The sequence below is a fragment of the Calidris pugnax genome, unplaced genomic scaffold, assembly GCF_001431845.1.
Source record: "Calidris pugnax isolate Ruff unplaced genomic scaffold, ASM143184v1 scaffold42, whole genome shotgun sequence".
Taxonomy (NCBI): Eukaryota; Metazoa; Chordata; class Aves; order Charadriiformes; family Scolopacidae; genus Calidris; species Calidris pugnax.
In genome coordinates, this window is record NW_015090920.1 from 15,155,653 (window position 1) to 15,179,874 (window position 24,222).

The 24,222-nt window shown below is 36.1% G+C and overlaps 1 protein-coding gene across 1 annotated transcript in view; it reads left to right on the plus strand.

The window, feature by feature from the left end:
* Nucleotides 1–22,854, plus strand: part of PRSS12 (protease, serine 12) — a 44,115-nt gene extending 21,261 nt beyond the window's left edge. The window contains exons 9-14 of the mRNA XM_014949823.1: nt 2,595–2,736; nt 8,178–8,383; nt 9,049–9,127; nt 11,193–11,315; nt 17,998–18,278; nt 20,169–22,854. Coding sequence (XP_014805309.1) covers nt 2,595–2,736; nt 8,178–8,383; nt 9,049–9,127; nt 11,193–11,315; nt 17,998–18,278; nt 20,169–20,476 — 1,139 coding nt within the window. The 3' untranslated portion in view covers nt 20,477–22,854. The remainder of the gene's footprint in view (nt 1–2,594; nt 2,737–8,177; nt 8,384–9,048; nt 9,128–11,192; nt 11,316–17,997; nt 18,279–20,168) is intronic.
* Nucleotides 22,855–24,222: the final 1,368 nt, after the last annotated feature.

Sequence of the window (24,222 nt, forward strand, 5' to 3'; positions counted from 1 at the left end):
TTAAAATTACATGTAAAGTACCTAATTTAGATGACCGCCTCAATCTGAAAAATTTCCAGAAAGATACACTTTTTTTTTTCCTAGAACCTGCTATTGGGACGTAATCCTGCAGTATTCATAAGGGTCCCAAAAAAAAAAAAAAAAAAGACAAAAAAAAAAAGACAAGTAAGAAAAGAGAGAAAAATACTAATTACGTAGTGACATTGTAGAACAAAATATATACAAACAAATTCCAAAGATTCCTAAATCCACATGTAGATAATTTAAAAAAGCATTCTGGCTATCAAATATACACAGTAAAAAACGGGGTGCTCAGCAATTCTGAAAAACAGTTTAATTTTTAAAATTTGCTACATACAAAGTTTGTAGCTTGTCAGTAGGTAGTCTTTTACAAAATTGTTGCGAATACTCTTTAGTTTACCTAAGAATATTCTAGTTGGTTTTGAAATCAGAATTATAACTAGTGGAGTTAGAGTCACAGCTTCTCCTGAAACATAATGGATTTGTGTGCCTGGGTGCCTGAAGTTCTCTGGAAATTACAGACTGAAGGTCTATCCTGCAAACTAAGACATGAATTTACTGCACAACATTGCTACCTGTTATAACAGCAATCAGCAGTTTCACACACACATTTCTAGTCTCTCCCTCTTTATAGTAATTTTCTTCATAGCCTCTTGATCTCTCACAAATCAATGAATGATTTATGTTGTGGTACAGTTCCATTATGTGTAGATGATTGGAAAATCATATTTGATTTTCTCTGACCAAAAATTACAGGAATTCATATCATGATGCTGTCTTTACAGATGCAAACCATCTGTGCTGCTTTGCTCAAATTCCTCTAAAATATAATCGTAGCTGATGGAGGTCTGGTTCAGTTAAATGCATCCATACGGTAACATTCTCACATCCCCCATTACCAGAAAGTTATATTAATTTTGTGCTCATAAATAAATAAATAAATATTCTAAAACACAAGAAGATGAGATAAAAATAAAATAGCTATGCTGTATCAATAGTATCCCATGCCTATAGTTGGGTAATATAATTTTCACCTAAATCATATTCTTGCAGAATAACACACAATTTCAACCAGAAAATTAAGACAGTGTATCTGACATTTCCTACAATATCTCTGATTGGAAAGTGGACAAAGACTCTATTGTTACCATTTACTTCCCAGCACTTGAAACTGCTTTTTTTCTTCCTCTAAGGATGAATTCAGTGGAAAAATATGAGAAATTAGTAGATGATATGACTTGAGGAAATACAGACATAAGGAACACTAAAAATGAGATAGACTACGCTAATATAACTACAACATTTGTTTAGTATGTAAGATCATGACAATTCAGCTAAACAGAAAGTTGGTGAAGTTAATTCATGTAACTGTCCAAAGAGTATGAACTCGAATATAAACAATATGCTTTAAATGACATATGAAGCAAACAGACTTTAATTTTGTTTTGAAATCCTTCCTCCTTTAATTAATGAATTAGGCTAGATTTAACTAGCTCTGATCCAGAGTAAACTTTAGTATACAAAAGATATACAGACCCTAAATTAATCCGAATTAAATACCAAATCCAAATGTCTCAAAATACTGCTTTATTTAAGAGCATAAGTAATTACTTATCCTTACAGACTTGGAAAAGATTAGAAGCAGGCTAGAACAACAAGGTACAGTCTTTCCAATTATTCCAAAAAGAAACTCTCATTAGTATATTAAGGATTATAAAGTATGACATACTAAAAGATTTAGAAGGTGATTCTCACTTAAATATTATAAAGTGGCTACAGTAGAATTCATAAGTGTTTTAAGGCTACTTGCTTTGCTTGCATGCTATGAAGCAGTTTTAACGTGAGAATCAAATATATACTTTGCCTAATGGTTCAAAATTTAACCACAGGCCAAGCACTGAACAAAACATAATTAATGAAGTCTGACTAATCCACATGAGTGAGATTTTGTATTATGAACAGATACAAATAAGCAATCAATTTAAATTTCTTGAAAAACAATCACGCATTAGTCTAGAATAACATGCTGTAAAACACTATGCTGTCACACAAAATATTCTACTGAATAGCATGCATAACGATAAGTAATAACTGAAGTTCAACACAATGCTGCACTTTTTTGCTGAGATAGTAGGTAAGAGGAGTGGTAGCAACCGGTTTGAGAATGGATTTATGAACTGAGATAGAGTTAAATTCACCCATAAAGTTTCTGCAAGGAAAACATGTTCAGCTTGTATGAGTATCATATCAAAGAGAGATCTCGGGTGTTTTCTGGGAGAATTGTTCTATGCCCATTGTGGTCAAATTCTGAACTATGTCACATATTTGTATGAAATGAAGGAACCAGATGAACTCTGAAGTTCAAAATACTGTAGTATTTCATATTTGTCTTGTAATTTGTACAAACTGTTTCCTTTTGCCAGCCAGGAAAAATATAACTACTTTAACAGCTGATATTAGGCATGGTGAACATAAACATCAGTTGACCCTATATACTGAATAAGATAAAAATGACTTAAAGTACTAGTTCTTGCTTCTGTTGTTGTGAGTTGACAGCAGTAATTTATTCCCAGGTCCCCCCATCAGGCTGATGGATGGTGAGAATAAGAAGGAAGGACGCGTAGAGATTTTTATCAATGGCCAGTGGGGCACAATTTGTGATGATGGATGGTCTGATAAGGACGCAGCTGTAGTCTGTCGACAGCTTGGCTACAAGTAAGAAAACTCATTAAGCTGCTTCTCAAGTTATCTCTTTGCTGTATCTAAAAATGTTAAGTTTCTGCAACTGAATATCACCAACATACACTTGATAACGTAATATATGCCTTTTAAAACTTCTCTGTTTGGCATTAAGAAACATAAATTCTAGTGCTTTTGTGATTTGATGTAATTGTATACGTAGAAAAACCTTTGGGAATTTAAAATGCCTTTTTCATTATATTAGACAAAATGTAAGTATTCAGAACTTAGATTTAGTTTACTGCAGTTTACTGAAATCATCTGGAATTTGGCTAAAATTTCAGGGGTAATGGCTGTATTGTTTCAAAAAGCTCCTGATCTGTTTTCACTGAAGGTTATAATTTTGCATATTGTTAATACTTATTTTTGTGAGCCTTAATGATGACTTTGACATCCTTACAGGTTCTAACATAACTGTTAAAATTTTTAATGGAATATAGCTACAGGCCAGTGTTCACTGTCACAAGATGAGGATATGGTATCTGCAGATTCAGATGTAGGCACACCACCCACTGAATTCCTAGTTTTATGGGTTTTTTTCCCTTCATTTACTGGTCTGACATGACTCAATGTAGCTTGGAGATTTGATAAAACTGTTACACAAAGGATTATGGCTTCAGCCTGTATGACAGTAATTTCAATACGCTAAATTTAATATAGGAATAAACCTGACAGGAGAAAAAAAACCTCTCATTAAAAAAAGCACTGCAACGTATACATGCCACTTTTGAACTAAGTTGCTTAATCAGGCTTACATCATTCATAAGCAATTTTTTTTCTGGATACCTAAGAGCAGTAAAGATGTAAAAACTACAGGACTGGCATGTAAATAGCAGAACAAATATGAGCTGAAAAATATCCAGAACATTAGTGAAATACAACAGGAAACTAGTGAAACGTCTTCTCTGAGAAATACAAATCATGTTATCCGTTTGCTGTATCTAACAACGGTTAGTTTGTGCAACCAGATATCATCAAATTATGTCTGAACACATAATATATGCCTTTAAAAACTGTCTGGTATTTGTTTAGTAAAGCATATTTATGAGTAGCAGTAGACTATGGCTTCAAAACTACAAATCTCCCACTGAATCATTCACTTAGTCTGCTTTATCATCAGCCTCTCTGGTCTTTTATGTATCTCCTTCAGATGATCAAAATCAACCACTTATCCCCACCTTTTGTTTTTATATCTCTGCAAAAGCAGACGGTTGGCTGGATTTTCAATTTGTGTCCTGTCAGAATAGGGGGTTAAGATTATGGGATACAACAGAGCACATGTTTCCTGAAGAATCAGGGACAGACACATTTTAGAAATCTAAAATTAGGCTCCAGAAATTGGGAGAGCTTGTCGGAAATGCTGGATCTTGGTGACCCTATGTCTAGACAGTTGCATTCCACAAACCTGACTATGCCATTACATGCACTGATGAGCTGGAATTGCTTCTGGGCCTAGGAGTTCATGCCCAGATCTTTTTGCTGAAGTTCAAATTCTATTCAGTGGTCACTTCACTGTTTCAAAGCAAGGATGGGGCCTCTAGGTTGATGCACCTGAGCTTAAGGCTTGATGAATGTTTTCTCTTTAGAAATAAAGACATTATGACCTTTTGGAAAGAATTAAAAAAGCACCTAATACTGAAGTTGACATCAGTTTTCTTTAAGACTGATCACAGAACTAAACAGTATCATTAAACTCCCTTTACAATGCTATGTTTAATTCTCAAGTCTTTCCTGCCCGGAAATTACATCCCTTGAGGGGGCAGGAGAAGGGGGAAATCACACATTTAGTATTAAAAATGAGAGAAAAGAGTGCCTTAAAAAGGAAGACTTGTGTAAGCAAAGGATAAGCAGAGAAAACGGACTGAGTTTTTCCTACATATGTTACTTATATTGTCAATGCTTATCTGTACATTTATTTTATGAAATCCTGCTTCGGAACATTTGTAGCCATTTACTAGGGTTCATTCTGAGACTGAAATAAGAAAAACCCTGATTTGGCAAAATCACTAGGTTCAAAGCAATACTAGTTTTAAAGATGTCTCATTAAGCCCGTTTGGCAAATTCAAGATGAACGTTAGAAAAACATAATGTAGAGAATATTAGAAAACAGCCCTACTAATTGGCTAAAATCAGTCATAAAAATAATTAATAGCACCCTAGTCAAAGTATATTTGCAGCAAGATAAACTCAAAGAGAACAAACACCTTTTCTGAAGTACTATCTACTATGTGATTTGGTTTAACATAAAAAAAGTGTTTTGGCATAATGAGTAAAGAGCAAAAGACAGTTTTTGAAGCTCTTGCATTTTAGTGAATTAAGTGGCCCAGTAAAATCGGACTCTTTTAATTTAGGACAGGCTTATAAGAACACACATGCAACCCTCCTCACCTTCCCCAAAATGAACCCTGCTATTAGTGCTCTGCAAATTATCTACTACAGGAAAAAAAAAAGTTCTAGGGTAGTTGGCCATCTCTACTAAGCCAGTTTTTTCCTGATTAACAGTATTATGAATAATGGTAATACTGCATCGGAAGAGCTCAGCATGTTATTGTGTAGGGCCTTATGTCTGAGAAAAGCTAGGGGACAAGACCTGAAGCGGCCCTTCTCTCTAGCGGCAGATCTGAGCAAGCAAAAAGGTTGTTTCTCTGATGGCCATCTGTGCATAAATAGCTGGCCTGGAAAGCAGCAATTAAGAGACACATATAGCTTGGTTAAGGGTAGACTAAAACCAGTTGTAAGAGCACATTCCAGCATGTAACAAACAGATATGATGTAACACTTCTACATTTAGAGATCTCCCCATTACATAATTTTCTCTATTAAGCTGCACTACTCGCTCCAGACCATCAAAATTTTTACATTTGTTTCCTGGTAGTTGTTCTATTTATATAGTAGGGTTTTTTTTGTTAAGAGTGGGTATGTACAAACCCCTCATAGCAATTACCAGCAAACTGACAGATTACTTACGCACAGTAAGAGACAGCTTTCATAGAAAGGTATGAAGAATCTTTGCAGTCCAAGTCCCATGATTCAGTTCATGTCAATGCATGATTGCACTTCATACACAACAAGCTCCCTCCTTCATCTTTGTCTCTTTACACCTCTTTTCACCTAAAATATTTACATATGCAACCTCATAGATGTCAGAATATTCTTTGAGATTTACTTGGAAAGCCAATGCAGGCAATGCCCTTATAAAGTAGCCAGTAAGAGTCTGCAGAGACAATTCTATACTAAACTGCAAAAAATACTTCTCTGGGAAAGGTTAAGAATACTGTGGTGATTCACCATGAAGAAGTTTTCATACCCTGAGGAACTTTACAGCAATGCCCTAAAGCAGAAACCTTGTTTTTGACATAGAGATAAAACCAGGTAAGATTTTGCAACGAGTGCCTGTACTGTCTCACTATTTTGTAATAGCACATAGATACATAAGTTGCCCATGGTTATCAGAGAGCTGGACATTTTTTGTAGTTATCTGTAATCAGAGTATCATTCACAAAAGAAAAATATTTGGAGCGAAAACAGACACATTGCTTGTGACTGACAAGTTAAATCATACTAAACTCATTAGGCAAAGATTGTCCTATGCTGGTTCCAAAGTCATTTAAGGCTTTGGATTACCTGGTAACTACACACTAGCCATGGAAATTAAAAATGTCTAAGGATAGTTGACCTTGTGGTATCATCTCTGTCAGATGTTCTACATACTTCTCTTTCCTGACTTTTTATAATTCATGCAATCTAACCAACATTCCCTTCTTAGAAAGCCTGCCTGCCTACCCGTCAGTACATGGTAAAAAAATCCAAACAGGCAAGGCTTTCTGCTTGCAAGTTTGAAAAAAAAAAAAAAGGAAATTTCTATGTACTACTTCCATATTTCAGTTATATGGATATGGGCAATTGAGGGCTGGATTCTTTGAGTTTGATCCAGCCACACTTCTAGTATGAAGAAGTTTTGAAAATGGTATGACAAATCAAAATTCTCCCCAACAGACAATCCCTGGCTGATGTGGGGAGATAAACTCTTTATGCAATGCTAACCTATCTTCCCCAGCATTGCAGGTAATAAGAAAGGTATAAAAAGAGGTGCAAAGGGAGAGAAATACTTTCTTGCCCAATACATTTTCATGTTAAACTCTCTTTCTCTACTCCAGCATTTCATTTACATTCAGTTACTCTTTCGTATACATAGAATACAATATGCAATTATAACATATCCTTTAAAATGGAAATCTATGATATAGTGCAACATTTTAGTCATCTAGAATTCAGTGTATTCTTATCACCATAAAATATCAGTAAACTGCTCTTAACTGATTATGTAAGCTTGTAGTTCAGACACACCTAGAACCAGCTGTGGCTTCCTGCTCCACTTCTCTATATAGCTGGTTGAGTTATCTCCACTCATAATTCTCTTAAACCACATACAACAAAACATCTATTTATATATTAAGAAGCATTATCCTAAGTAATTAAAAGTAAAAATCTACCATAAAGTTACCAAATCAGATGCTTACATGCACAACGCATGTTGGTTTTTTATTGCATTTTTTCATCCACTCCCTCATTTGGGAAAAAAGTTCACCTTTCAAAAGAGGTCCTTCACTCAACTGACACTGCGGTCATTGCTGAAGCTGCAGGGCACTGCATATAAGCTATAAGGATCAGGACTTCAAACCCTAATAAAATGTCCTAAGTTTGACATCTAAGTACTTAGGTTTGCTACTTATCCTCATACAAGCATAGGATTATCATACTGACCTTCTTTGTAAAGTGCCTTGAGGCCTATGAATGATGCCGCCACACGAGCATGAAGTATGGGGAAAAGGCGGGTGCTGAGACTGAACTGGGTTCAGTCTTTCTCCAATCGCACTACAGTTTTAGAACTCAACCGCGGGGCGCACTTTAAAAATAGCACAAAAATGATATATGTTAATAACTATTAACAACTAATGTATCTGTAATGGTAGCTCCTACTACACTGCAAGTATATTGTATTTGACTAGCCCATCTTTCTGAGGGAATCAGACCAGAACAAATTATTTTTAGCATTCACAGATGCTGATTTTATGTAAGGTTTAAAGAGATTATGAAAAAGCAGCTTTCACATATTTTGCTTTATAGGTATTTGTAATGCTATTACAAGATGTTACTTTGCATAGTGCCTTCTAACTACATACATAAAATCAGTTTTTAAACATTAATGAACTGTAGCAATTTTGTTGCACTTCTTTTTTTCTGCTTACCAGAGTAACAGAGGCAATGAGAAGATGTCATCAAAGTGACAGGACTTAGAATAAAACCTCAATGCCTTTCATGACTCAGTATTTCACTCAATATTTCAGTTGAGTAAAATGTAGAAATATTTGCCTCAAAATGTTTAATACTAATAAAAAAAAATGCTCTGTTTCCAGAGGTCCAGCTAAAGCAAGGACAATGGCATATTTTGGGGAGGGCAAAGGCCCGATCCACGTGGATAACGCAAAATGCACAGGAAATGAGAGATCCTTGGCAGACTGCATTAAGCAGGACATTGGTACGCACAACTGTCGTCACAGCGAGGACGCAGGAGTCATCTGCGACCACCTAAGCAAGAAGAACCCTGGGAACAGCAATAAAGGTGAAGCCCCATTGTGAGTTGCAGACCAAGAGGTTGAGATGGGGAATTGTCACAGTAGAAAGAGACGACCGTAAACAAACCCATCTCAAAAAAGAAATAGTTATATCAAAAGAACTATAGAAACAAAAAGTGGTGGGAAATCTTCTCTGGTTACACTGAGTGATCTTACTGCTGTGCCAGCTGTGCAAAGGAATCATAAAGACTATTCCAACAATACAGAGTAATTGTCTATGATAGCTTACAGCAGTCATGTTCCTTAAGGGACATGAAAATGCAAAAACCTAGACAGCTACTTTCAACTTTTCAAGGTATAGGTTACCTTCAGCTGAGGATTAAGACCTATGTGGTATGACAAGCTCTGCTTCCACTTACATGAAGAACCCTATTAAAAAAATCCTACACTTGAGAGGCAGAGCACAAACATCTAAATTGCTCTGTGATCACAGTCAAAAGATCTCAGCTAAAAAGAATTTCTATGTCTGACAGAATTTGGTGTATTTTCCCTGAGCAAAATTTGGTTGTTAAAAACTACCATGAAACAGAGAGTACCTTCAGCCTTCGGGGTTTGTTTTGTTTTGTTTTGTTTTTTTTAGTTAACTTTTATTGAAGATTGGCTACTTTTCATTTTCAGTTTAATGCTGTCTACATCTCCCTTTCTGGTTTAGATTCTCTTGCTTCTGTTTGTGGATTGAGGTTACTACATCGTCGACAAAAGCGAATAATTGGTGGGAAAAATTCCTTACGGTAAATATTTGGTAAAGACAAGTAATTTTGAAAATAAAGCTTCTAAGACATGTACTTGCTACAAACAGTGTGCCTAATTTATGGTTTTATGTAGGGTTTTTTTTTCTTTTGACTTGTCATGAGGTAGAAGATGAAATATACTGAAAGAAAAATTGGTAGGAAATTTAAAAATATTCATTGATAAATACTTGCAGCATTAGTTGAAAATCTGTAGATGCTTATGGGTTTAGTCCTTGATTGGGTTAAATTTCTTACTTTCAAAATAACCATTTTACTTTTTTCAAAGGATATCTTGGTATCAGGATGTGAGCTGTATGAAGGGAGCCATGAATACAGTACAAGGTTTTAAATGGTACCTACACTGAAAAAAAGACCTGGGCATGATTTACTGCCTGAGACCTGATTTTCTTTCACAAAATAAGCCTTGATGATGACACAGCTATAAATCCAGTTTGTCCTTAGCTTTTAATTACATGTTTACATTTAGTTAATATAAACAGATTAACTGAATAATATTACTACTATTAAATGCTATGACAGGAAGTACAGGCTTTATTTTCTGAACAATTGTGAGTAACCATAAAAAACATGTATTCACAGAGTCTTACAAAAGGAATTGCAAAAAATACACTTCACTGTGTGATCTATTTCAAACTACATGCACAGCCTCAATCAGTCCATTTCAAAAAAAGACACTGCCTAAGACACTGGAGGAGCTTCAAAGAACAGTAAGAGAGAGTCCAGAAAAACATTTAAGTGCAGACAGAGTGAAGTAGGATTACTTACCCTAGTCAAGAGACAAAGGAGAATAATAAATAACACATTGCACAGATAAAGAATATTGAGAATTATTGTCTCAGAATATGTGTACAAAAGACACTGGATGAGATGAAATGGAGACAAATTATGGACTCCACAATAAGTCAAAGCAATAAATTTGATCTCATAATAAATAAGCTTGGGGACATCAGATGAAGAAAAAGGTGAGTGAAAATAAATAGTGATCTTAGAAATGCTTCAAAATCAAGAAAATATGAACAATATCAGAAAAGGACTCATTGTCACAAGAACTGATTAAGACAAAGAACTTAACAAAGGCTGAAAAGGAACTGAATACTTACATACATACCAGCAAATCCAAAACTATCCAAATTACCCCATTTGGAAAGACATATTAAATCACACCTTCCAAAGCTAAAAAAATGTCTAAATTGTTTTATGCTTTATGGGAAGTAAACTCCTCCACATTACTTTAAAACATTTGGCACTGGCAACTCTGGAATAGGATGCTGGCCTAGAAGATCCTGGGCAGCTCTTGTACTCTAGCACACCCATCCAACTTGACAGTAGTCAGAAAACACCTAGGCCTACCTGCTGCTTATTCTTGGATATTGCTGTTGCTTACAGGTCCACCTCTCTCCCTTTCCCTTCTCTTCGACTCTGTATTTTGCTAATCTATTAAACTGGCAAAAAATAATCCACCCTATCTTTACAGGCCTGCAAATACATACCCCAGACCTACTATATAAAACAGATGATCAAAGGCTGAATAAAGGTGCTTATCTGTTACTTGCGGTTTCTACAGTTGCTTTAGACCTCTTGGTTTGCCAGCTTCCCTTTTCAAACAGCTCAGAACCGACAAAGATATTAACACAGACAGGAAAGGACGCTGGCTTAAGCTTTTCAAGAAATTCCCTTCTTTACCCTCTCCAGATGACAGGAAATTTCTGGTTTGTTGACTTGGATGGTATTTGGCAAGGAACTCATAGAATATACTTTGGCACAAATGAATGCAATCTGAGAAGGGAAAATTAAAATAACTGACAGTGGGAGGAAGCGCTCAAGAGTGCCGGATGCCCCCAAAAAAATCTGTAAAGTAATCCTGACCATTGTTAAATGGAAATCTGAATCCTGCAGGAATACAAAGGCATTCTCAACTGTTACTTAATAAATAACATGGTTTGCAGTCAAAGAAACTAAAGAAGATTTACATTTAAGGTGACTGACAAACTACCTTACTTTTCCATTGTTGTACACTAAATGCAATGTCTTATGTCCTCTACAGAGGCGGCTGGCCATGGCAGGTTGCACTCCGACTGAAATCTTCTCATGGTGATGGAAGACTCTTGTGTGGTGCTACTCTCATCAGCAGCTGCTGGGTCCTCACAGCTGCACACTGCTTTAAAAGGTAGGTATCTCTTCAATAGTGAAGTGCATTTTCAAACTATTTTGTTGTTTTGGGTATAGGCAAAACCATTCCAGTTCAAGCCCTCTGAAAACTGGCCTTTGGTTTAAAAAAACCTTACCAAGCAACCTCCTTTCCCTCCAAATGAAAACAAACAAAAAACCCTAATACACTGAAATTATTCAGGGTGTCATCATTTACAAGATTTGTGTTCAAAACTTCAGCACTTCTATGAAAAAAATACAGAAAATACTTCTGACATTTAAACACAGCTTTCTGTTCCAACAAAACTGCACCTTATGGCTCTCAGGTTTCCTCAGACTACTGAGCAAACATCAAACACATGGACTGTAATATTTTGGATTATTTTTTGATAATGATAGATACTGGCAGTGGTCGACATTTTCACTGTAATACTGCAGTGACTAGATGAACTAGTCCCCTCAAACACATTTTAGTGTAAAGCAATATTATGTATTTTGCTGAGTCTAACAGGATAATAAATCTGTACACCTTTAGCTCTAAGTCGACATTGGACAGACTGGGCTGAACTTCCTAATGATCTCTGAGTGATTTTAAGGGGCTAGGTTTCCAAGAGCTATCTATAGATCAAGTGCCTTCTTCACATATTTTCCACAAGACAAGAGAAACGCCAGCATAGCATTTCTCATAACCTGGTAATTGGAACACTGCTTAAGTAACAAAAGTGGGCTCATCTGTACTGTGGACAAAAATGAAATGCCAATTTTTTGCATGATGATTAGAATTGTTAACAAGTAGTATAGCAGTATTACTGGTTTCTGTAATGTCATAGACACATAATTTAAGATCAAAAATTATTTGAAGGTATTTTTCCCTTTATAACCCACCCATATTACTAGCAAGTTCTATTCTGAGTGGTTCTGATGGGTATAGGGAATTTGCAGGTCTATACATTAAAAAAAAAACAACAAACAAAACAACAAAATCCAAAACTTTGGATAATTAGAAATATGAGGCATAGAAAAAAATGAAATTACATTGATCAGGATGTCATTTTAGGAAATACTGTGTTACTTGAACACTGTACTGTTCTAATAATATAACTCTTACTTAAGTGCTTCTTTAGCATTCCTGAATGCCCATGTATAATTCAACATGGTTCTGCTAACTGGTTTTTTTTGAGAACTAGGGACCCTGAGGTACAGTGGAGCCAAATACCTAGTAAGACACTAGAAAACAAAGCAATCACCAGAATTAAAATTCAGTTTTCTCAAATTTAGCATGAATGGTGGTATGAATTCAGGTATGCCTTCACTGTGAGTACATTACTTGACTGGCAGCAGGATGATAATTAGCATGGTGGCTAAACCATCCTCCAGGAACTGGCTGGGAAATAAACCTTCTAGGAGGTGCTAAGGTGAACATTGCCAGGCTGCACTAGACCTTAAAGGCACATCCAGCCCAGTGATCCAACAGAGTTGTAACACCCTGAAAGCAATGTTATTTTCCACCCTTGAAGCACTCCCAGACAACTTCTCTGCCTCCAGTCTTCAAATGTGATATAAGTGATGGTTCTCTACCATTTCATAGGTGACTTTTGGGTGATGAAGACTGGACACCCCTGAGCTAGACTACTTTGTCTTTTTCACGTACTGATGCTCTATCACAATATTTCCACATTTGGCACATACCAGCTACTACAGGGGAAGAAATATAATTGTCTACAGATTACAAAATCAGTTTAAGAAAGCCTTACGCATGTGAATGTTCACAGAAACATGTGCACGTCTGTAAATCTGTGCAGAGACTGCTCATTAAGCTTCTCACAAGAAGCCTTGTAGCTATTAAAATTTCATACATTTGCAAGAGAAGCAGCAATTCTCATTCTATTAAATGTTTAAATTCAGTACTTTTAATTAAGATAAGCTTTCCTGGATCTCCTGTCTTCATTATTCTGCTATAAATGACCACCATCCATAACACAGAAAAACAACTGGAACCTATTAACAAGAACACTGTTCCTTTTGTCAAAATAAAGGATGTAACATTAAATAGAAGCAGCAAGTTTTCTATTTGACACATGGCTGACAGAAGAGCACTCATTACCACTAGTCATGAACAACTTTCCTTCACCCTTAAGCTTACGAATCAAAATAAACAATTTAAAATCAAGCTCCTTTCATTATTAAACCAGGCTAGAAAGGAGGCGTGTTCATCTCTCATCTAAATTACAAACACCTAATACATTTGTGACTCTGCAGAACTCCGACTTCCATGAAGTTTAAAAAAAAAAAAACACCACAAGAAAAACCCACACAACCCCTTTGCCCCTTTAAATGGCATTAGAGATAATGGATAGAGTATTTGGTAAATCCTGTAATTGATGTTGTGGAGAAGACCTATAAACTAAAATGGAGAGGCACCCATTACATTTAAGAAGAGAATAAAGAAGAAAGATTTATACCATGTAAAATTACCTTTCTCTACTTGAAAGCAATATTTCCATTGCACCACTGATAATGCACATCTGCAAAGTACTGTGATTGTGTTTGTTTATATATACAAGACCTTTATGTCAGTGTACATAATGGTTAACTTAGATGGGCAAATATTTATTGACTGCAAAAAAGCTTTCATAATCCAGAAAGTATCTCCATAGCACTGATACGTGGTTTGCTGCACAGAGCCAAAAGTGTATCTATAAATTATGAGACAGTATTTTCACTGACCTTTGGAAAGGTTTTTGGCAGACTATGTCAGGCAAATATATATTTAATGTTAATGACCTTGTACATTTGTGTTCCAATATGACACTCGATGTGTACCAAAATTGTTAAAATATTACTTTTAAACATTTAAAGATTGTATCTAGCAATATATTCTACAGTAGAGAATCCTTTTTATGTTAGCTTTTCAAGGCCACAAGACCAACAGTTATAAACAATTGCTGTAGCACAAATTATTAACCTATTTAATATTGCTTAACTGGCAAAGGAAATAGCATAATTTTATTTAACTTACTTGGCTCAGTTGCTGTATCATTTAGATTCTTAAGTGGAATGTCATCATGCAGTTATGAAATTTGAGCAGAAAAATATATCTGAGATATATTTACTCTTCCATTTACTTTAACAGGGGTTTTGCATGTAAGTTAAGAGTAATTCACATGAAAATATTAAAGCCATTTTACGGCAATAGTAGAAAGTACTTTCTGTATCAGCTTCCTTTTCTAATTTACTCTGAGGAAAACAGATCCTACAAACTTGGCTAGCACATCAGCCAAGATTGTAATCTCAGCCTGGGCAAGACTTTGGAGAAGTACTTTAGTTGGCTGTATAACTCATCCCAGTGTTACTACACTCTTTATGTTCTGAGCATTACATCTGTTCTCTAAATAGATTTTGTAAAAGTGAAAGTGTTTGATACTGCACACCCTGACCATTCAGCTACCTCTATACTGACCTTGTCCACTTTGGAGAGGGGCACAGGAGTTGCACTGTCAGTGTGGAAAACATTCTATAGTTGGTGTTTTATTCCTGTTTTACAAGTTTGACAAAAGACCAATGAACTGATTAGCCTACACAATAAAATGAACTACCATGGTCTGTCAGTTTAGTTTTCACAGCATATTCAAATTGCTTCATATATCATAGTAGCACACTTTCTGTCAAATGATCAATATTATGGGTACTTCCGTGAAAAAGATGGCCAAAGTGATTGATACACTTGCCCTTGATTTAGTAGTTTCTCTTGCTGCAACCAATTCAGAAATCTTTAAGCTGTAGTTCCAGGAAATACACTACCTATGAGGTTATATAACTTCCATGTGAAGAGACAAATGACCATTTTATATATATAAATACAGAACTGCAGATGCAACTTTCTACAGAGCACAAGATTAAGGAATAATAAGGAATAAGGAATCAGATTTATTTCCCTACCAATATTTTTTCATAACTAGAGGAATAAAAAGTACTTTCCCCCTAATTTGTATATTTATATAAAATATATTTCTAACTTTGAATGCTATGGTTTTGCCAAAGCATTACTGAAAATTTTTGCACATGGTCCAGGAAAATTTGCTTGCAAGTTTATATGTAAACATGCTAAATTAAACTCTGAATTATAGTTTCTAAAAATTCCCAGAAGCAATAGCGAGCAAATACATAAAACTTATTCAGTATAAACTGGTACTGAAATGTACCAAGCATTTTATTTTAAAGATGCACAACTTATTCATAAAAAGGTCACTTTCACAGAAATAATGCTAGAAGAAAGCTGTGTTAAGTAACACCTACACAATATCGTTTTTTAATGTACTGAAGATGTGTGTAGCCTTACACCTTGCGGTATTAAGGAAAGCCAAATAGATGGTGAAAGAAAAAACAAAAAAGCAGTTCACCCAAAATCACAGATCATATCACAGCACTGCTGTAAAAAAACCCTGTTTTCTAGCCAATGCCAGACTCTACTTTTACAGGCTCCCACATCATAGCTCAGAGTAACAATAATAGAAGTTATATTGACAATATACTGATAATAGTATACTAAGTGTCTCGGCAAAGTATCATAAGATTAACCTTTTCTGATGCAAGATGTGTGGCTACAGTGACCCAGGAGTGTCATAGCAGAAATCCTTGGCAGGCAGCAGGTGGCAAGGATTTGACAGACAATCCATAAGGCTGCAGAATTCAGGACTTCACTGATGTCATATTTCAGACGGGCAAATACAGATGCATATCCAGAAACTAGTTAAGACCTAACTAGATGCAGATCCAGAAACCAGTTAAGGCCTAACAGCCTTTCTTATGCTTAAGAATCTCCTTGAAGGCAACAAAAATAAAAGCAACGTATCAGATGCCAAACCAACTTCCATGGAATTTTGCCATTTATTTTATCAGGAAAAGAATCAACTATGAAGTCTTAGTGAGCTTTTAAAACTGGCAAAACCACACAAGATGATCTAGAAATGAGAATGTGAGATCCAGTGCAAGAGAGAGATTCAAGTACTTGTTTTTTAAAAAAGCTTACAAAGAAATACTTTTATCCTAGAAACTTCAACGGACCGGAGTCAGAATGCCTGGAGTAGAAAAATTCCTAAGGAAAATTGATTCGGTGATAAGTTATAAAATACTAGCACTTTTGTGGTCAAAATAGAAAGATTAGTAATGTGACACATACAAACAGAGTTTTTTCCTAAATATCTTTGAGATAACATACTGATCCACAAGGTAAAAAAGCTCTTGATCTATTTTTTCAGAGAGGAAACAAATAATTATTTGGTAAAACACATGATTCACTTTTTCTCAGTTCTCCCTCTGAGACTAAAACCAGTATGAATACTTTTTTAAGCACCTCTGTAAACTTTAAAAACCTGCATCAGCTGCATCTCTTCACTCCTAGCTGCTATAGTATTTTGATTTCCAACCACAAGGAAAATACATTATCTGGAGAGTATTTCACAGGGACTACTACAGAGGAGGACCTGGAAAAAAAGTTTTGTGGTAGACAAGTTACTTCACTTTTCCTATATAGAAGGTCATCTTCAGATGAACATATATTTGGTCACAGTCTGCAACTCTCTCTCCATACAAGACTAGAAATGAAATTTTGCTCATAGAAGACCTGAAGATGTGCAGAATTTGACAAAGAAAGCTTTGCAGTCAACCAGGAATGCAATCAACAATTAGAAGAAATATTCAGTGATACAGCTATATATTGTTCAGAAGAAACCTGTAGTGTTCCTTCTGTGTCTGCTGCTCCTTAAGCAGGCTTTAGTATGCCATGGAGATCAGCACACTGCTGGAGGGTATAAAAAGAACAAGTATAAAAAGAACAAGTATAGGTTAGAAGGTGATGGAACACTGTAGGGTATTTTCTGTACACATATTACAAATTTCCTGTTGGAGGCTATGAGGGCAAGGGAGAAGTCAAAGGAAAAATATTTGGGTTAGCTTAGCCAGATTTTAAAACAAATATATGTACCCAACAGTACTCCCTTGTTTGCATTTTCCTGAGAAAGGGTGTGTATCCTGTAATCAAAAAATCTCCAAAGGCACATACAGAAAACCGTTATTTCAGCCACAGTAATAATCTCTAAGCTATTTACCATTTAGTCTATGATGTGAAAGAAACTGGAGTCATATTAGATGCAAAACAAGTCTAAGATGTGCAGGCCTTCTGTCACTTTGACAATAGATGCCTGTGATGCACATATGCTTTGTTTTCCTTATTATAACTTCAGTTAACTTAAGAGGCTTTTACTAAGTTATCTAGGCCTCTAGAATTTCTCAACCAACCTACAAAGCAAGTTTGAACACTGTTTTCATTTCAGGAACTATTTGAAGCATCACAATGATGTTAGTACTCAGGTTTTCATTATAATTACTAGCAGCTTGTGTTACTCTTACGAAATATAGTTATAATGCACATCTTTGAAATCAGTGCTAGTCATGGCAGATGGCCATAAGAAACCTTGCCTATGAAAATATACAAAAGGAACATAGCTCAACCTGAAACTTTATGAAAAGTTTTTTGATATTCTTTAGGATACACTTGACTGTCAATCTAAACATCTGAGAAAGCAATTTTGCTCTTTAAAAAAAAATTTATATGAGCAATAAAGACTCTGATCAAATCTGTTTGCATGCTCAGAATCTGACTCTCCACGAGCCAGTCCTATTTGTTTTCACCTCAATCTTAGGTATGGCAACAACACTCGGAACTATGCCGTGCGAGTTGGAGACTATCACACATTGGTACCAGAAGAGTATGAGGAAGAAATTGGAGTCCAACAGATTGTGATGCATAAAGAGTACAGGCCTGACAGCAGCGACTATGACATTGCACTGGTGAGGCTACAGGGGCCGGAGGAACAGTGTGCCAGGTTCAGTACCCACGTCTTACCTGCTTGTTTGCCATTAAGAAGAGAGAGACCACAGAAAACTGCTCCCAACTGTTATATCACCGGGTGGGGTGACACAGGTAAAAATGTTTTAATGATTTCCACCCACTGATCCTGTTACATGGGGCTGTTTGGAAAAAAAAAATAATCTCAAATATTTAAGATAATACTCAAAAGGGAATACATTTACTCTTTTTATATAGGGGAATATTTTCTCACCTGATCCCTAAACAGAAATGACAACACCTTGTTTACTGAATTTAGTTTGTGCTTGAAAAGTGGCAATTAACCCTGTCGCTCTAAATCACAGAACGAGGCAGTAAGATGGCCTCATTAAGAATGACAAGCATGAATGAAAGCCAGGCATACCCTGCATAGCAGCTTATCACCTCCTGCCTCAGAACATAACTAACAGCTCAAATATATTAAAGGTTTTTAAGGTAGGTCCTATGAATATTTTAGAAAGGTTATTTGAATTACACTACTTCAACAGAAAAATTGATAGAAAATATACATATAATAGAATTTTAGGCATTTTTTGTCTCCCTTATTACCACTGACATTTTCAATCACAAGTTAGATTTAAATAAGATAACATCTTGCCAAAATTTACAAGAGCCACAATGCAATCAGTCAGTATAAGATTCTTCCTCTTCAAAGGTCTTTGTCCTTTAAATGTTTTACAAACTAATAACATGGTTTACTTTCATGTTTTTGTGGTGCTGAATATAGTGCAAGACAGCAACCACACTTGAACCTTTGTTCCACTGACTCATTCAAACTGGCAAGTAGACAAGGCAGCAAGGCCAAATTGTCTTCTTCAAGTTCTTCTACATGCTTTAATCTGTGTGCACAGATGTCTGGGTCACTGTACTACAATAAAGGAGACAGACACAAGTCTACAAAGGGTGGGGTTTTTGCTAAAAACAAAATTGCAAATTGCTAATTCATTGCCTAGCTCTATTTTTTTACACAATTCACTGAAAGTTCTGCAATACCGTTAACCTAGGACATCTATTTAAGGAAACATTAACCACAGCAATTGACTTTAATTACAGTAAGAAATTACATCATTGCAGTACTTCAGTTGAAATTTCACACTTACTATATGAATCATAATTACTTTGCAAGTATTAAGGTTTTTAGAAAAACCCAACCCAACACTGGCTTTGTTTTCCCTTGTTTCCAACTGAAAAAGAGGTGCTAGCAATAGAAAAAAAGCCAAATGATTTAGATCTTCACCTTTTATAAGCAGAACACTGCTTATACAATGCAGGATTCACTACAGATAAAGAAAATGAAAAGGCAAGTTCTGGCCTCCCCCAAAAAATGAAAATTAGTGTCATTAGTACTCCGGTACACAGAAGTTGCCAAGATTGTAAAAGACTCAAAATGATACCAGAGTACACTTGGGCTCAGAAACTTTAGCTTCTCAGGTGATGTAACAAGAAAGTTTGCATGTAATTCCAGGGCATAAGCCTGATGGTTGGCTGGATGCTCTGCTTGGAAGCCGACAGAGAATCTGTCAGGCTGAGTGAGAGTAAATTTGAACTGGTGAACTTGAAGTATTGCTACAGCTTTAGTCTCTACTGCTCAAGACTCCTAAAAATAGCTTCCTCATTTAAGTATTAAGGCATGTGTTATTGTAGAAGACACAGAAAGTTTATCTGGAAAAAAACAAAACCCAGCCTTGGAAAGGTCCAGTGAACAAGAGGAGTAAAGTGACACCTTACATGTTCAACTCTTTTTCTTTCCAAAACAAAATCTATATTCCATATTTACAATATCTACATAGTATTTTAGCATTATATATAATGGACAGTAGATTTTTCAGTATTTAGTCTTGTTTTTGGTTATTTTATTTAATGACAAAGAGTGTGAAAGACTGACAGCAAAAATTACATTAAGTCTTATTTATGTTTCCAAGACCAAGCATCTTAATGAGACAGTAATTTGGGTCCTCTTTTCAGGAAGGGCTTATTCAAGGACACTACAACAGGCTGCCATCCCCTTACTTCCCAAGAGGGTATGTGAAGAGCGTTACAAAAGAAGATTCACAGGAAGAATGCTCTGTGCTGGAAATGTTCAGGAACAGAAACGTGTTGATAGCTGTCAAGGAGATAGTGGCGGACCACTGATGTGTGAACGTCCAGGGGAAAGCTGGGTTGTGTATGGTGTGACCTCCTGGGGCTACGGTTGTGGAGTTAAAGATTCTCCAGGTGTCTATACAAAAGTATCATCTTTTGTACCCTGGATAAAAAGTGTGACCAAACTATGAATGACCATAATGGAAAACAAACTTTATTTTAAAAGTTTGAGGCAGGACAACTTGAACAGCACAATCAGTGCACAGCTGGGGCCCACAGTGTGGCACATTTTCCTGATTCATGTGTTTTTGTTAAATCCAAGCTATATACACACAATGTTTCCAGTTCAGGATTACTATCCAAACAAAACCCTTCTGTGTTAAGGAAGTTTATATATTGCATGAACAAGCTACCATGTATCTAAGCTGAGGAGAAAAGTGATAGCCAGCTTAGAGTAACACTGGAGCAGGAGGACAGCTGGAGAGTTCACCATGAGATTCACTACCCAGAGGAAGACCGTAGTAGCTCCAAGCTATTTATTCTCCAGACTTATCTAGAATTAATTACAGATCCCAGCCTAGTTTATTTAATCAGTTGTTGACTGTTTTACTGTTGTTCCTATGATCTTACACTCAGCCCTCTAATTTTGACTCATCTTTCATTAGCTAATGAGACCATTAGCAGGTTGATTCTTTGTAAGTAATTCTGAGTATGTATTAAACATTAGAAGAAAAATAATTGTGAATAATCAGCTCTCCAGCTATTCTGACAACTGTTCTCACAGCTTACTGTGCCTAAAGTACATTCCCAAGTAAAACACGCAGTACGCTGGAAGTTAGTTGCCCTGCAAACATCCTGCACAGCTGCAAGAGCTAGATCAAAAACAAATGACCTATTTTCTTTCCTCTAGACAGATACACTTGTACTCTTTCTGAAACTCATAATTTTTAGTACATACAGCATTTCAGAGAGAATTTACTTTTCCTACTTGCCACTAGCTGTCAGTACAGTATCAGACAAACATCCCAATTCTCTCATTGATGGTTTTGGAGGGGCTTTACTCAAGTAACACTGAGAACTTGTGACAATCTTACAAGAGGAAGTTGTAAGTATGTGCAATGCAAATCCTGGAGATGTTGAGTCTTAAACTACTATTCTTTACAAGATATTTAGACAATTCTCTCTTGCTTAGTTGCAACACTGGTTCAGACTGATCTTACAGGAAAGGTGAGAGCTAGATAGTTTTCAGTGACTTATGAAGTATTCACATATTTTGATTACATTTAATTCCTTTTACAGATACTATTCCCCACACTATGAAAACCTTAATGGTTTATTATAAAAATGCACTGATAAAAAGTCACTGTTGATGTACAAGACAAATACGAACCAACTTGCTATCCTTATATAAAGGGCCACCCCACTTAACTTACCACCCAGAACACAGGAAGTAATCACCATCTTAGGGCAACAACAACAGGTATCAGGCTTGAAAATCTTTGAGACTAACTACAGTCAAGAGGGAGACAGGAAAGTTCAGTGCTACCTCTATGACCCCTGCCAAAGGCCATTCTGCATGTGTGCTCTACACATTACATTAACAAGCATGCTTCTTAAAAAGCAGAACTGAAAGCTCTGTGGGCCATAAAACACTCCAGTGTGGCAGATGTGTGTCACCATAGACTGACTGTGCAAACTGTGACTACCGGTGACTGTTGTCCTATCCCCAAACACTGGCTATCACAGTGTTGTGCGGCGTTTTGTGAACAAAGTGGTATGCTTGTACTCACGTTGTAAGTGGGCAGTGATTCATTTCTGTATCGTTCTATGTGTTCTAAAAAATATCCAAGGCAACTCAATTTGCATACAAAAATGACAACATTGCAGAAGCCCATGAGATTGAAGACTTAGCCCTTAATTTCTCTCTGACCTCAAACTTAGTTTTCAAGGGTCATGACTAGTTTAAATATCTTGTTGGAGCTGGTGCTAAACTAGTACATGAGGTGCTTCAATGTATTTTAGTTTTCTGTAATTCCACACTATTTGAAATAGTGTGAAATATTTTATTTAAAAATATGTCCAAAATCATAGTACTGTGACCACCTACTCTTAGACCTGCTAGTGAACTTCAAACCCATTTATGTTTTTACTTATTGCACACAGCCCTATTAATTAAAGGGGAAGTAAATCTGTCAAAATATATCTACTTGTACCATCAAAGCTTTGCTATACAAGACCCATTATTTTGAGACTTGTGGTGAAGTAGGCTATATAGTGCAATACATGTGTTGTGTACAGGGAAAATAATTTTTAGAAGTTGTACCACAGAAATATGATACCTGGGGGGGGGATCAAGTCTGCATACTAGATGTAGTATTTAGTACAGTAGATTTGCTCTTTTAATAGGATGCTTTATTAGATTTTAAAATGTTGCACTATCATTTTCATGAGAGAGCATGTCTTTTCAGTTTCGAACATCAAATGAAATTGTGTTTATTATGCCATTCTAATTTTTGTTCAATGAGCCTGATGATGCAAATGTATCCAATAAAAACTGCCACACTGACCACAACTTTTATACATTAATCTTGTGGATAACATACAAGCAGAAGCTGCAGGAACAGCAGCTGGGTAAACTCCATGTGAGCTTTCTTTAGCAGAAAAGGGTTCTCTTGATAGTATTTTCTCCAAAGCATGTAAGATTTGAACTATTTTCTCTGAGAGAAGTTTGGTTTGTATGATGGAATTCCCCGTGCTTTGTGTGCTTTAACTTAGACCAGTTAGGTATGTCATAAGTAAGTTTATCCTACAGTCTTAAAACTGCTCAGTATTTTTTTTGACCCTTGCTGTTCAAAATCTTTAACGCATACAAGCTGGTAGAAAAGCCTGTTCTTTGGCCTACGCTAAGGGTTTTTAGTATTAAGCAGGTTGGTCACAGTGTAACAGCGGCATAAAACTAAGAAAACACCCAGCACTTCTATTTCCAGATTAGATGACCATCTTAAACACTGATGTGTAATCTATCCAGCTTCCCCAACATTGTGAAGATTTATAATTAGATGCAGTCCCCTTGACTTTCCCCGAGTTTTTGTCCATTTTCCAGAGAATATACAGAAAAGTAAGACAAACAGAGAGCAGAAACATGACTGCAACTGACACAAAACCCATTTAACAAGCATTTACCTCAACCCTGAACTCCCCAAAGTGAAAGGGCACATATCTGTAAGCCACAGATAAACCAAGATCCCATTTTATGATCATTATATGCAGAATATCTGTAACCTCAGCTTTATTTCCAGAAAAACTCACAGCATTACAATAACTTATACTTAACAAGTCAGTCCTGAATCAATGTTTTCCATCATCTTCAATGTTCCTGCAACCATTTCACACTTTTGAAGTGCTAGAATATTTATGCTCAAGAAGGTTTTAATGCTGTTACAATTTCAAAGCAACAATCACAAAACATAATATAAAACACTAAAACCATTAGGCTCGAGTAGCAGATCCCAGTAGAAAGAAACCACCCAGAAAACAAGAATTTTGTGGTATCAGGAAAGAAAAATGGGTTTGTGCTCCAAGCTGCTAGCTAAATTAACTAGTTAAGTTAATGCAGTTAACTAAGGTAGTAGAGACCAGACCTACCTCATACACGTTAGATACCTGCTCAGATGCAATAGTTCCTATTCCATTTATTTAGCATGGAACACAGAAACTGCCCATGTAAATTCCTGCAAATATAACACCAAGCAACCACAGACAGGAAAAATATGACTTCGGAATTTGGAAATAAGTATTTACCTTTATAACAATGTAAGGAAAAAACAACCGCATTGGTTGAAAGTTGGAGAGGCACGAGACACTGATGTAACTACAGAGAGAACAGTGTGCAGAAAAATAAGGAGCACCTATAAAGGCTAGAGCTAAGATGCAACAG